General features: G+C 46.1%; 1 protein-coding gene and 1 non-coding gene across 5 annotated transcripts in view; both read right to left on the reverse strand.

Moving 5' to 3' along the window:
• Positions 1–15,597, reverse strand: part of Fry (FRY microtubule binding protein) — a 404,412-nt gene that overhangs the window by 13,873 nt on the left and 374,942 nt on the right. For all 4 annotated transcript variants that reach the window (XM_057765235.1, XM_057765236.1, XM_057765234.1 and 1 more), the window contains 2 exons: positions 15,229–15,327; positions 11,734–11,817 (listed from right to left, as the gene is read on the reverse strand). In XM_057765235.1, coding sequence (XP_057621218.1) covers positions 11,734–11,817; positions 15,229–15,327 — 183 coding nt within the window. The remainder of the gene's footprint in view (positions 1–11,733; positions 11,818–15,228; positions 15,328–15,597) is intronic.
• Positions 94–194, reverse strand: LOC130872323 (small nucleolar RNA U13). The gene has a single exon (XR_009056930.1). It is a non-coding gene; the product is annotated as a small nucleolar RNA U13 (small nucleolar RNA).

Here is a 15,597-nt window from a genome sequence, read left to right on the forward strand (position 1 = left end):
AGAGATCCGCCTGCCTCTGCCTCCCGAGTGCTGGGATGAAAGGCGTGCGCCACCACCGCCCGGTTGGTATTTGATTTTCTATGATAATAAATTTTTCACAGGTAATTGCCAATATTGTAACAAGGTCTGCAGGAGGTACATGTCCCACAATGGTGTGAACACCCAATTGTCATGCTTAAGAACCAAAAACAGACCCTTTTAATTTTTTTTTTTTTTTTTTTTGGTTTTGGTTTTTCGAGACAGGGTTTCTCTGTGGCTTTGGAGCCTGTCCTGGAACTAGCTCTGTAGACCAGGCTGGTCTCGAACTCACAGAGATCCGCCTGCCTCTGCCTCCCGAGTGCTGGGATTAAAGGCGTGCGCCACCATCTCCCGGCTCCTTTTAATTATTTTTATCTGCTAAACAATTCCTAAAAAAAAGAAAAATCTAAAACTGGTTATTAACATATTGAAAGTTTACAAAGTGGGCCATGTTCAGCTATAGCTACCATTTCTTTTTTTTTAAGATTTATTTATTTACTCTGTATACAGTTTTCTGCCTGTACACTAGAAGAGGGCACCAGATCTCACTACAGATGGTTGTGAGCCACCATGCGGTTACTGGGAATTGAACTCAGGACCTCTGGAGGAGCAGCCAGTGCTCTTAACCACTGAGCCATCTCTCCAGCCTGAGCTGCCATTTCTTAAATATCACTGACGACACTGCAGCTATAGAGCCAGTTTGTGGAAAATGTTGATAGGTGGTACCACAACTTGAGGACAATGTTTAAAAAATGTAAAAATCAGTTTCAACCAGGCCTCGTGGAGCACACCTATAGTTCCACACTTGCTGGAAACTAGTGTTCAACAGGCCAACCTACCCTAACGGGGAGCCCCACTTGGTAAGGCTGTGGGGTCACTGGCTGTAGAGAACTGTTTGTCTCTGACTGGAATTTTTCTCATGTGCCACTGAAGACAGCAATGGTACTATTCCCTCTGCTTGTGTTCTGTCTACTGGGCACAGATATAGCTGTGGATGGACAGGAAGACAATTTCTGCTTAATATGTATAATTGCTTTTGTTCTTTCTCTCCTTTTTTTTTTGGCTTTTGACAGGGTTTCTCTGTAGCTTTGGAGCCTGTCCTGGCACTAGCTCTTGTAGACCAGGCTGGCCTCGTTTTTCTTTGGCTTTTCAAGACAGGGTTTCTCTCTATAGCTTTGGAGCTCGTCCTGGTACTTGCTCTATAGACCACACTGGCCTCAAACTCACAACTCACAGAGATCCGCCTCCCAAGTGCTGGGATTAAAGGCGTGCGCCACCGCCGCCCGGCTGATCTGTACAATTCCGATCAATAGAATTAGAATACTGGGATTTTTCATTACTCAGACTGACACAAGAACGTATGTCAACAGTATAGGCTGGAGAGATGGCTCAGCAGTTAAAATAAAAGCACTGGCTGCTCTTCCACAGGTCTTGAGTTCAATTCCCAGCAACACATGGTGGCTTAAAAGCACCGTAAGGAGATCTGGTGCCCGCTTTGGGCCTGCAAGGACACATGCAGGAAGAATACTCTCTATATAATAAATAAATAAATCTTTAAAACAGTTATTCCCAGTCACTAAGACAGATTATTTTAGACATCAGAACAAATTCAAAGTAAACTGGTTGCCCCTGGAGACAAATACCCGAGGTCAATTTTCCAGGGATTTATTGCTGATTCAAGGTCAGACATGAAGCAACTTTAGTAGATATAAGTTTCTCAGCAAGAGACTCTCTGCACATATTCCCCAACCTCAACTTTCAGCCAACCAACTGTTTGTTTAAGTCCTGAATTTCTTTTCTTTTCTTTTTTTTCTTTCTTTCTTTTTTTTTTTTTTTTTTTTTTTTTACTTTTTTGGTTTTTTCGAGACAGGGTTTCTCTGTAGCTTTGGAGCCTGTCCTGGAACTCCTTTTATAGACCAGGCTGGCCTGGAACTCACAGAGATCCGCCTGCCTCTGCCTCCCGAGTGCTGGGATTAAAGGCGTGCGCCACCAACGCCCGGCCTAAGTCCTGAATTTCAAGGTCACTATCTGTTTGGGAAACCTTGACCACTCAGAGCTAAGGGATTACTTTACTCACTGCCCAGTCAGCTCACCGCCCGGCCAGTGTGACCTCCCTAGCCTGAGAGAAACCATGCGATCAGTTTGGTTCTGTTTCTTATTGATTGCTTAAGCAGTGCTGTGACTCTGGTGATGTGGTTCATATTTGTCAAGAGGTTTTGGCTGTGGGAAGAAGCTGGAAAGATGCAGGGGGAGTTAGGAGATGTGAGAGGAGTGAGTGTGTGTGTGTGTGTGCGCGCGTGCAGCAAGACGTAGCTGAATGTGTGGAGAGGAGCAAGAGACGTGAGAGAGAGGTGACCTTGTAAAGAAGTGTGAAGGTGTCTAGTTGTGTGGAGAATGGAGCTGTGAGAAAGTAGACGGAACTGTGTGGAGAGATTAGCTGGGCAGTGGTGGTGCACAAGTGCTCAGGAGGCAGAGGCTGGTGGATCCCTATTCTATGAGTTCAAGGCCAGCCTGTTCTACAAAGTAAGTTCTAGGGCTGGCTCCATAGCTACTGGGAAACCTAATCTCGAAAAAACCCAATAGGCAAATAAATAAATAAATAAAAAGAAAGAAAGAGATCATTTAAGGTGAAGTAAAGGAGAAGGTTCCATTAGGAACCTTTTGTCTTAGGTTGCCAGCAGAAAGCATGTGTTTCCTTCTTTACCCTCAGATAGAAAAGTCTAGTCCTTGCTGCATTTGTGGTTTTTGGTTTTTTTTTTTTTTTTTTTTTGCATACTGTGAAGGCAGCCTTGGAGTAGGATCTCAAAGGCTGTCAGTACACAAGATGACTGAGAGTTTGGGGCCAACCTGGGCTTACAGTGAGAGCCTGTCTCAGCCCCTACCTCAAACACCAGTTTGAATTAATTATGAGTCCATATATATTTAAGCACCTACTTACTCCCTTACTCATCCTTGGCAAGGAAAATTCTTAAAAGGAAAGCCCCACCCCCTCAAGAAATAAAAAACAAAAAATATACTTTTGGGCTGTCAGTTTAGTATAGTGTATTTAACACATGGTCCAGGGAGTAACAAAACTGTCGATTCATCACTGGGGTCTACAGATGCTACCGAGGGGGCATTTAGACCCCCCGGCTCTGATTCCTGGTCCCATTCCCTCATCTGCTGTCAGTATCTCAGGAGAGTGACGTGCGTGGCGACTGTAAACATACTGAGGAGTCGTTTGGATCCTGGTCATGAGTGTCTCTCAGGCTTTGAAAGGGGTTTCCTTAAAGCCTAGGTTGTATATTAGTGACCAAGGCCCTTTAAGTCTCTGATGTCTACAAGCTTCATTCTTTGGTACGGACACACAGAGTGCTATCAGATTAGGTACACAGGGACAGGTTTATTTTTTTATTTTTTACTTTTAGGTTTTTGAGACAGGGTTTCTCTGTGTAGCCCTAGCAGTCCTGAAACTGCTCTGTGGACCAGGTTGGCCTTGAACTCAGAGCTCCACCTGTCTATGACTAAACATGTATACAACCACCACCAAGCTACAGGGCCAGTTTTTAAAAATTATTATTATTATTATTATTATTTTTGGTTTTTCGAGACAGGGTTTCTCTGTAGCTTTGGTGTTTGTCCCAGAACTAGCTCTTGTAGACCAGGCTGGCCTCAAACTCCCAGAGATCCGCCTGCCTCTGCCTCCCGAGTACTGGGATTAAAGGCATGTGCCACCACCGCCTGGCAAGGCAACTGTGCATTGGCTGGGAATCGAACCCGGGTCAACTGCTTGGAAGGCAGCCATGCTCAGCACTATACCACCAAAGCCGCACCTTAAAAATTATTTTAAGCACGTGTGCACACACACACGCGTAAGTGCTGGTGGAAGCCAGAGGCACTGACTGGATGGATCCCTTGAAGCTGGGGTTATAGCCACCTGATATGGGTGCTGAGAGCTGGACTTGGGTCCTTTGCAAGAGCAGCCAGTGCTCTTAACGAGTGAGCCAGCCCTTCAGCACCGCACAGAGCGGCACTGCAGACTCCTGGGAGCGCATCAAATATAACATCATATTCAGTAAGCACAGAAGCAGGTCAGCGCTGTTGGTGTGGACTTCCCTTTTGGTGTTATGACATAAGTGCTGGGTTAAAGATGACACAGTCCTAAGCGAAGATCACTGTTGTTTACATTTACAAAACAAGGCCCTATCCAAGGAACTCATCAAGACAGTGAAGCCGCCGGGCGGTGGTGGCGCACGCCTTTAATCCCAGCACTCGGGAGGCAGAGACAGGCGGATCTCTGTGAGTTCGAGACCAGCCTGGTCTACAAGAGCTAGTTCCAGGACAGGCTCCAAAACCACAGAGAAACCCTGTCTCAAAAAAACAAAACAAAACAAAAACAAAAAAAAAAGACAGTGAAGTCATCTCTGGTCAGTAAAGGCAAATGAACTTTCTTTGCTGGCTCGGGCTCGGTCCTGAGGAATGTCACCGATTCCTCCCACTCAGCTCTTAGGGCACAAAGGTGTGTTTCTTGGGTGATGGCCAACTATGATGAACTCCAGAACTTAGGTGGGCTAGTGGCAGCTTCCTATTGGGCTAATGGCTTCCTTGGCTTTTGTCAGCTGGAATTCCTTCGCTAGGCCATATGGGAACCCATTTGCATTTAGAGTTTTAAAAAGAGCATAACTGCCTTTCTAAGGGGCTGTCTTGCAGAAAATGATAATGCTTGCTTTAGTTTGGATTTTCTTTATATCCAGGTTAAAAAAAATCCTGCTAAAAGTCTTTGCACCTTTAATCCCAGCTCTTGGGAGGCACGCCAATCTGTGGTCTATACAATGAGATCCAGGACAACAGCTAGGGTTACACAGAGAAACCCTGTCTCGAAAAAACCAAAACCAAAATGAAAACCAACCAACCAACCAACCAACCAACCAACCAACCAAACAGAAGTCTTTGTAAACGTATCTGTGTGTTTGTATTTGGCAATTTAAGGTTCTTTAGACCATGACTCTGGGAATGTCACTGCTTTTTGCAGTCCCAAGGAGTTTAAACATTTTCCTAGAGCTTTACTTGGAAAAGTGTTAGCTGTACTGGCTGGGTGGAGGTGGGTTGAGGCCTGGGGGAGAAGCAGGGCCAAGAATGCAGACACTAAAAACAAATCTTAAACAACCTAGGAGCAGGGCATTTAAAAATAGCACAACAGAATCCAACTTAGTGGCATTTGCCTGCAAGCCCGCCACTTTGGGAGGCTGAGGAAGGAGGATCGCTGAAAGTTTAGAGTCAGCCTCGGACTTGAGATTTTAGTCCACCTGCCTCTGGACCCTGAGTGAAGGAATTATAGGCGTGGACAACTATGCCTGGCTTACTATCTCATATCTAACAGCTGAAAGTCACACGTGTGAGCTAAATGGTATGAAGTTTAGATTCTGTGTAGACGGTAACCTGACACAGATATTCTTAGAGCGTGCCCGTGCATGAAACTGAAGCTGGTGGGAACGCCGCTCACTCACCTCTTAGTACTATTTTCTTGTTATTGGCACAGTGACAACCACAACTCTTTCTTCCTCCCTCCCTCCCTCCCTCCCTCCCTCCCTCCCTCCCTCCCTCCCTCCCTCCCTCCCTCCTTCCCTCCCTCCCTCCCTCCCATTGTTCTTTTCTTTCTGCAGTGCTGGGGACTGAGCTCAAGGCCTTGCACAAGCTAGGCAATTTCTCTGCCAAGCTACAACTTCAGGTGACAGTCATTATATTTTGTCTGTTGAAAAAATATTTTTTTTGGATCATGTTCATGAATATCTTTCAAAGCTAGAAACCTCAAAGCCTGTGTTACCAGTAACACACCTTGACGTATTTACTATTTTAAAGAAAACTGTAAATAGCTAGAGGGTGGCACACGCCTTTAATCCCAGCACTCAGGAGGCGGAGGAGGCTTGTGGATCTCTGTGAGGTCAGCTTGGTCTACAGAGTGAGTTCTAGGACAGACAGAGTCACACAGAGAAACCCAACCCCATCTCAAAAAAGAAAAAAAAAGCTCAAACTGTAAGCAAATCCTCGCGAACACATCTTTACCCAGTATGGGAGAGAAGATTGCTTTTGGAAGAGAGACAGAGCATATTTGGAGGCTGAAGTTTAGTGGGGTTCAACTGTCTGGAGAGCAGCCTGGTTCAACATTTGACTTGTTCAGTTTATATAAGCTCATGGGGGCAGCCCCCTCATTCCCATGCTGTATAGGGACAGGAAAAACAGCCCACAAGGTTTTTTTGCAGCGAGATGAAACAAACACACAGGGGCTGAATGTAAGGCACTGTTCTCCAACCTAGAAGCAGAAATACATTTTGAATGTGAGTATGTCAACTAAAATAAATTCTAACGAATGGGACATCTGCATCCCTTTGGGGGCCACTTCTGCAGAGCTGGAGAAATAGACAGTCTCACTTGCTCTACAGGGGAGGAGGATGAAAATACAGCCCGGACAGACCAGAGCTGGCTGACTTGGCTTCCTGACCTAAGGTTATGTGAACTTCAACCACCAGGGGGAGCTATTCGAAAAAAGAGGGGCCGTGGGAGTTACTCTTCAATGAGAAGTGCTGATTGCAAGCCTTGAAAAGGCGAAAACATGTGAACAGAAGTGATCTTGCCGGGCAAAACCATACTGTCCTGTTTTCTGCGCTGTTTAGCGTACGCTGTACCTTACCCTAGGGAATGGTTAATACCAGCACATTAACTGACCTAAGACTCCAAAATTATTACATATATGAGATTAAAAGCATCTTCTCCAGACAACTGGCTCTTGCCCAAGTTCCCTGGTGACCACTGTGCCCATGAACCAGCAGGAAATCTGAAACTCCAAGCTAATGCTACCTGGGGGCAGACCTGGTTGGTTTTACTGGCACGTTGAAGGCATCAGATGAGATGCTGCTTTTCCCCCATTTTTTTGAACCCTAAAGTCAGTCACGGCTCCTAGGTATTAACTAGGTATCACCATTTCTGCAGATACAACCCCCCCCAAAAAAAATCAAAACAAACAAAAACCACCTTACAGATTCCAATTTATGCTAGGAGTCATTCACTTTTTTTTTTTTTTTTTTTTTTTTGAGACAGGGTTTCTCTGTAGCTTTGAAGCCTGTCTTGGAACTAGCTCTTTTTATTTTTATTTTTTATTTATTTATTTTTTTTGAGACAGGGTTTCTCTGTGGTTTTGGAGCCTGTCCTGGAACTAGCTCTTGTAGACCAGGCTGGTCTCGAACTCACAGAGATCTGCCTGCCTCTGCCTCCCGAGTGCTGGGATTAAAGGCATGCGCCACCACACCTGGCTTATTTTTGTTTTTCTGTGTGTGTTTTGCCTCTAAGAGCAGGCTAGAGACAATTTGGAGACACAAAACACGATATTTACAGCTTGCCACTGGGCTTCTCTCAAATGCACAGTGGAAAATCCCTTATCGCAGAGGGATCTCACTGTGCTGGTTAGGGTTTTGTTTTTCAACCTGACACAAAGCAGAGTCACCTGAGAAGGGGGAACCTTCAACTGAGAAGTTGCCTACAACGGATTGTCCAGTGGAGACATCTGTAGGGTATTGTCTTGATTGATGAGTGAGGGCCCAGCTAACTGTGAGTGGTGCCATCCATAGGCATGTGGTTGGTCCTGGCTTGTAGAAGAAGGCAGGAGAAGCAAGCCAATAAGCATTCTGCCATGTCTCAGACTTCAGTTCCTGCTTCCAGGCTTCTGCCCCCAGTTCCTGCCTCCAGGCTCCTGCCTCCAGCTCCTGCTTCCAGGTTCCTGCCTCCAGGCTCCTGCTTCCAGGTTCCTGCCTTCAGCTCCTGCTTTGGCTTCTCTCAGTGATGTACCACAAGATGTAAGGTGAAATAAACCCTCTTCCCCAAGTTGCTTTTAGTCATGGTGTTCATTAGAGCAAGAGAAGCCAACTAGGAGCAATGTAAAGGGTCAGATGAGGTCACATTCATACACTACCTGAAAACATTACCGCCCACTTTTATTCTCAAGCCTTTACTGTGTGCCTAGAGTTTCTACACTGAACCGGAGTGACTGAAGATGGACTCCATCCTTTAATCTTTGTTTAGTGAAAGACATGCAGAACTTTAAGACAATTCTGAAGCCGTTTCTGACAACTCTCAGTCTCAGCAGTAATGCTCCCCCCTTCCCCGCTGGGAACCAAGGGCCTAACAATTGCCCACACACGTATTGAAATGTTGGGAACTTTCCATCCTCTCCCGGAGTCCTTGTGAATGTTCTCCAAATAGAACTCAGTTATTGAATAGGGGCAAGATAACCCTTAGGTGTTGACTCACTGACTGATGTTCTGACTCAGGCCCTGGGAAAGGGGCAAAGTGACCTTCAGATGTTCTCCTTTACCTCGTCTGATCTGGCAACCACTCTCCAGCCAATTATTGATAATAGCCCTTTTGAATAAGCCAATCATAATAGTTAAAGAACAACCCCCAGACACACCTTCCTTCTGTGGTTTTTCCCTTTAAAAATAGCCTGTACCAGAAATTTAGGGTCTTCTAGCCTCCCGAATGCTGGAGGACCCTGTCATGACAGAATTAATAAAAATCCTCATGCTTTTACATCAGCTGTGACGCGAGAGATGGTCTCTTGGGGCGGCGACTCCTCCTCGGTGTTTGGACTCTAGGGTCCAACAGACACAAGGAAAGGGTCGAGGAGAAACAAGCACAGCAGGATGAGACCATGTACCACACAACCAACCAGTGCAGTTAAGGGAGGTCGTGTACACAGTGACTGTCCCTGACATCACAGGCCACACGAGAACTCCTTAGTGTGCAAGAGTAAACTCTATGATGTTCCTACCAAGGAATTCTCAGGGTGGCCCGTGAGCGTGGAAGCGAAGAGAGCAAGATGTGGTGGACGAGGAGGAGTACAAAAGATCCATGGGAATCAAGAACCAAAGGTTTGAACAAGACGACTTAGGGAAGGCAGGAGAAGCAAAGTGACGAAGTTTGGATGTTTAGAGAGTAGGGTGAGGTAACCACAATCTCTGCTATCTGTAGGCCGAGCTAGGGAACTCTGCATTAAAGCACTTTCCCAACTGAGTCTTCATTACAGGATGGGAAAGGATTTGATAACGGAGAGCAAATGCTTAGATAACCATCGTTACACACTTTATACAAGCTACACGACAAACTGGGCTAGGCCTGTGCTAATCCTAAATTCTAGCTATTTTCTGGCCTGACCTTGGCCAGCAGGCTGAAGTAACAGGAAAATTAAGCTAGATCAGGAGTGGGTCCTCTTAGGTGGTCACAAAAATGTGAAACTTAGATTTTTTTTTTTTGTTTTGTTTTTTCGAGACAGGGTTTCTCTGTAGCTTTGGAGTCTGTCCTGGAATTAGCTCTTGTAGACCAGCCTGGCCTTGAACCTCTGTCTCTCTCCCGAGTGCTGGGATTAAAGGCATGTGCCACCACTGTCCAGCTAGATTTTTTTTAAATATACAAGTTGGGACTGAAGAGATGACACAGTTGTTAGGCACACTGGCTGTTCTCGCAGAAGATCCAGGTTCAATTCCCAGCACCCACATAACAGCTCACAACTGTCTGTAACTCCAGTTTCATACATATACATGTAGGCAAAACACCAAAGCACATGTAGGAAATTTTTCAGAAGTCCAAGATTAGTGGCATATGCCTCTAATCCCAGCACTCAAGAGGCAGGCAGATTTCTGTTAGTTTGAGGCCCAACTTGTCAACATAGGAAATTTTACAAAAGTCAGGGTTACATGGGGAGATCCTATTGTAAGAAGAAAAGAAAAAAAATGTGCTTCTGTCCATGCTAAGAGCATAGGGTACCCAGTGAAAATCAGGGCATTCTGATCAATTGAAGCAGGACATCATAGGCAGGTGCGCGCGCGCGCGCGCATACACACACACACACACACACACACACACACGTTGATGGAAATGCTGCTAGGGCACTCTGTGATTCTGAACTTCACATTTGAGTAAGCACCGCTTATGAAGAAGCTACCTTGAAGCACCATTATCACCTGTGTTAAAAGTCTCTTAGAAACAGTTGGGCGGTGGTGGCGCACGCCTTTAATCCCAGCACTCAGAAGGCAGAGGCAGGCAGATCTCTGTGAGTTCGAGGCCAGCCTGGTCTACAGTGCTAGTTCCAGGACAGCCAGGGCTACACAGAGAAAGCCTATTTGAAAAACAAAAGTGAAATACAAACGTGTCTTCAAAAAGAGTAGAAATTGGAAACTGCCTGTGATCACCCCATCTAGAGATTTCTCAGCCGTACGGTTGCTATTTTTCTGATCCCTTATTCACTTATCTCGGGGCTTATGGAGGACCAGGGTGGTGGTGAGTACAGTTCTCAACACTCGAAACTTGCTTGGTGACAATGACCAGATTGGTATTGAATTACTGGTGTTAGGTTGAAAAATTTCACCCAAACCTTATTGGGCTCTTCATACATTAATAAAGCCTGTTTTTGTTTGTTTGTTTGTTTGTTTGTTTCTGAGACAGGGTTTCTCTGCATAACAGTCCTGGTTGTCCTGGAACTCCCTTTGTAGACCAGGCTGGCCTCGAACCCACAGAGATCCTCCTGCCTCTGCCTCCTGACTGCTGGGATTAAAGTCATGTGATACTATGCTTGGCTAAAGCCTGTTTTCTTACACAGGAGGGTGTGTGACAGGAAACGCCTACTCTGGTGTAACACCAGGGTGACACTTCCTCCACACAGACTAGCTAGTGGCCTCCTAGTTCCTTGTGCCGCACACAAGGGGCGATGCTTAGTCTGCTTACATTCCTGCTGTTTAACTTGCGGTTGTTTACCACTGCTGTGAGATGGCCAGGCCTTCACAGCCAGACTTCTGCCAACATCTGCAGACGCTTCTCAAGCTTGCCTTTATAACTGCGCCCTGGTCCTACAGCCTCTCTTCAGTTCCTAGAATCCCATGCTCCCTTCTGCCTCGGGACCTTTCCACAGCCTTCCACCCTTACCCTCTTCCTCAGTTACCTCTAGTTCATACTTGAGATCTCTTTCTGTCTCACACACCAATAGGAAGCCTTCCCAGAGGTGCTGGCTGTAGGTACTTACAGCCCACTTTTTTCTATTCTTATAGACACTTACCACAGGCTATGCCCCATGATTGATATCCACCTCCCTGATAACAGCACGGGGCAGAGACTTGGTCGTAACCCTATGAACCAAATAGGAGGCCCTTCACACCTAACTGCAAGAATGAATAGCCTTATCTCGCTCTTCTCCCTGATTTCCTTCATAATATAACACGTATGTAATCAGCCGCTGGCATATGCTATGCACTTAGGCTATTCTAAATGGGAAAATCCGTTTTACAGTGTTTGGTTAAAAAAACAAAACAAAACAACAGAGAAATTTCCTTTACATAGTGAACTTGATGGTTCAGTGAAGAACTGAGCAGTCCAGCAAGGAGTGATGACATGTGGTTTTATATTCTGGATTAAGAAGAACAGGCTTATTAGGAAGTGATTAGCATGGTTAAACCTGGCAAAAAGGTTAATTTTATGCCTCTATTTTTCCAGAAAGGAGAAAACAGACGTCCCCCAGGCCCGGAACACATGACCATGCATGGGATGGATGCACACCTTCCTCTACTGGGTTCACGTGAACGTGGGAGAGGGTGCCCGTCACCTCTTCCTCTCTCAAGTCCCATGCTGCTTGTGAGGATCAAACCCAACACAGGGCCGGACCACAGGAGAGGCATAGTCTTAACAGACGTTCATTACCTTTTCTTCCGAGTCCCCAGGCTGGCAGGTGATCACGCCATCTCTCGATCCGCCTGCAAACGTTGCCTTACAGTTGGCAAGCCACTGTTGTCAGAAAGAGAGAGACGGGACATGGGTAGATCCACAGATGTCCTGAGAACATTTAAATCATGACGTCTGTTGGGAAACCTTGATCAATCTAATGAGACTAAATACGATTCTGCTGGAATGACTTTTAGGAAAGGCTCACATTTGGAAGGTTTAGGATGTACTGAAATTGAAACCTGCATAGGTTCAGTAATGGCCATTCTAAAATAGAATTTCTGCCGGGTGATGGTGGTGTACACCTTTAATCCCAGCACTTGGGAGGCAGACTCAGGTGGATCTCTGTGAGTTCAAGGCCAGCCTGGTCTATAGAGTGAGTTCCTGGACAGCCAGGACTGTTTCACAGAGAAACCCTGTCCCAAATAACAAAAAAGAATGAACAAACAAACACACATACAAAAAAAAAACAGAAAAATTCTTTTTTTAAATTAAAAAAAATCTTTTAGATTTACTTATTTTTATTTTCTTTTTTTTTTTTTTTTTTTTTTTTTTCGAGACAGGGTTTCTCTGTGGTTTTGGAGCCTGTCCTGGAACTAGCTCTTGGAGACCAGGCTGGTCTCGAACTCACAGAGATCCGCCTGCCTCTGCCTCCCAAGTGCTGGGATTAAAGGCGTGCGCCACCACCGCCTGGCTTTATTTTTATTTTCTGTGTATGTGTGTTTGCCCCATACATGTATGTGCATACCTGTGGGCCAGAAGAGGGTGTTAGATCTCTTGGAATTAGAGCTACAGATGGTTGTGAGTCATCATGTGGGTGCTGGGAACCAGATCAGTACTCTGAACTGCTAAGCCATCTCTCCTGCCCCTTAAAATATAATTCCTTGACCAGATGTGGTGGTACACGCTTTTAATCCTCTTTGAATTTGAGGCCAGCCTGGTCTACAAGGCCAACTCCAGGCCAGCCATGGCTACATAGTAAGACCCTGTTGCAGAAACCCCTCCCCCCAAAACATAATTTCAAGAATGTAATGTATTGCCTTGGAGGATGTTTTGCCACATCATTCCTGATTTGTGTATGATTCCTGTTTTGTATATGAATGAAAATGAATACTCTTCTGGTTAGAAATATTTCAAATATTTCATATGGGGGATTAGGAGGTAGGACCAACACTTCTCACAGGCGGAATGATTCTGGCCCTTCTGCACACCCACTTCTCCGTTATGATCAGGAGGCAGTCACGGGGCAGGTCTCTGCCACCGGAAGAAAGACGATTACCACAATGGCTTAGCCACTGTGATGGGGGTTCCACTTGGGTTTAAGGATCTGGGATAGTGTTGGGCTTCATGAGGCCCTGGCATGAGGCCCAGTGTAACTTCCTGAGCGTAGCTTGAGTTTGGAGACCTGTGTCTGGCTACCTGACCTATACCTGCCTCTGCCCGGCCACCGCTAGTGTGGCAGAATATTATTGGCCATTATTCCTTACTCTGCCTCGACCCATTCCAAGCTTCTTCACCCCATCACAACCCTATTTAAGTTCCTGCCTGACACCACTAAATGAGATCCTGACTCAGTGGGTGTGTTTCTCCCTGGTGGCCAGTGGGGAGGGCTGGGTCTTTCTACCCTCACCATTCTGCTCAGCTCCAGGGAGAGTCTGGCGGGTCTGCCTCTGCCTCTGCTCTTTTTGTCAGAGAACCCAGCAGCAGGGTAAGTTAACAGATATGAAATGGAACCTTTGGGCACAGTACAGTGAGCCCTGAAATCCACACCCTGCCGGGCGGTGGTGGCACACGCCTTTAATCCCAGCACTCGGGAGGCAGAGGCAGGCGGATCTCTGTGAGTTCGAGACCAGCCTGGTCTACAAGAGCTAGTTCCAGGACAGGCTCCAAAACTACAGAGAAACCTTGTCTCGAAAAACCAAAAAAAAAACAAAAAAAAAAAAACTAAAAAAAAAACTGAAATCCACACCCAGTGCCAACAGGCTGGTCTGCTCTACCAGTCAGAGAGAAAGGATTGCTTTTACCAGCTGAGAAGCTGGGAAATAAAGACAGGTAGAGAGCCGTAGAAATAAGGGACAGCGGAGTCATGGTGCAGCCTCAGAAAGCTACTGAGAGACAAGGATAATAACAAGGAAAACCTACGGCCGAGCGAGCTGTCAGACATGCAGAATGGACTCAGGAACTGACGGCTTCTGTGACTGCCATAACTCACATCTCCACAGTAACTTGAAAATGAGCTATTATCAGAAGGCCAATGAGAGAAGGTACCTGAGCTTGGATCTGAACTCAGGTCTATCTGTCTCTAGAATCCATGTTCTTTCTTACAGCGCCTGATTGGCACATTTTATAGGCGGCCACAGATACAAGCAGGTGTCAGACACATTCACCTTGCCTCCCCGGGTTCTCTGGGCCTCTACCTGTCAGAGAGCAGGCAGGTAGTTTGCATGGATGGCTTCTAGATCTATGTGGGAAGGGGAAATGAAAGGAAAGAAACAAAAGTTGGCCTTCAGCTAGGGCCAACTGAAGCCATGAGGACAGGGAGAAAACGCTACTCAGAGAGGGCAGAAGCTAGAAGGTGGTGGCACACACCATAAACAGATCTGAGAGAAGCAGACACAGGAAGGCAGAGTGCTGGTTAGTGTTCTGTCAGCTCGACACAAACCTAGACATATCTGGGAAGAGGGAGTCTCTATCAGATTGGCCTGTGGGCAAGTCTATGGGGCATTTTCTTAATTAACGACTGATGTGGGAGGGCCCAGTCCACTGGGGGCGGTGCCATCCCTGGGCAGGGCCTGTGTGTTATCAGGAAAGCAGGCTAAGTGAATCACAGAACGCAAGCCAATAAGCAGCATTCCACCGCGGCTTCTGCTTCATCTTGCTTCCAGGTTCCCACCCTGACTTCCCCTCATAATGGACACAGTAACCTCTAACATCTCCAAATCGAAGTTACTTTTTTTTTTTTTTTTTTTTTTTTTTGGTTTTTCGAGACAGGGTTTCTCTGTAGCTACGGAGTCTGTCCTGGAACTAGCTCTGTAGACCAGGCTGGCCTCGAACTCACAGAGATCCGCCTGCCTCTGCCTCCCGAGTGCTGGGATTAAAGGCGTGCGCCACCACCGCCCGGCTCGAAGTTACTTTTGGTCACGGCCTTTTCTTTATCACGGACTAGAAACCGAACTAGGACAGGAGATAAATTCGAATCTTGGATAAAAGAAAATTGTTGTAACGCAAGCCTATCAAGGAACATGCCAAGCATATAAAAAGAGGTGCGCTGGTTTCTTCGTGGGGACACCAGGAGATTAAGCTGAAAGCTGAACACCGCTCTTTTGTTGGTTCTATCTGAACTTCTGGGCCTTTTGACCAAGGTCAAATGCATTTGCCTATAACCAGTATTAAATGCTGTTCAGGTTATTCACCACACCCCCAGGACCTGCCTCGGCTGGCTGAGCTGCCGTGCGCGAGGGAACACAGGCTTACCGAGAGAGTGGCCTCCTTCCTGTTGTTGTATGTGTCCAGGTATTCTTGCAGCTCCAGCACGCTGAACTTCAGCTTGTCCAGGAGCCCACAGGAAAGGAGCTGAAGACAGGGAACAATTTGCTTTAGAAACTCATGGAAACACCAACAGCAAGGCCCAGCTACACAGACAGAAAAGATGTACAAGTATGGGCGTAGGTAGCTAGTTTGGCTTCACTTTGGCTATAGCTGGAACCAGATGCTAGTCTGGAATCCAAGCCTTCCATTGGAAACCTACATTAAGATATGACATCCATTTTATGCATGGCTCTATTATCATTATCAGCAACATTTCTTTTTTTAAAAAATATTTATTTATTTATTATGTATACA

Source organism: Chionomys nivalis, chromosome 3 (genome assembly GCF_950005125.1).
Source record: "Chionomys nivalis chromosome 3, mChiNiv1.1, whole genome shotgun sequence".
NCBI lineage: Eukaryota > Metazoa > Chordata > Mammalia > Rodentia > Cricetidae > Chionomys > Chionomys nivalis.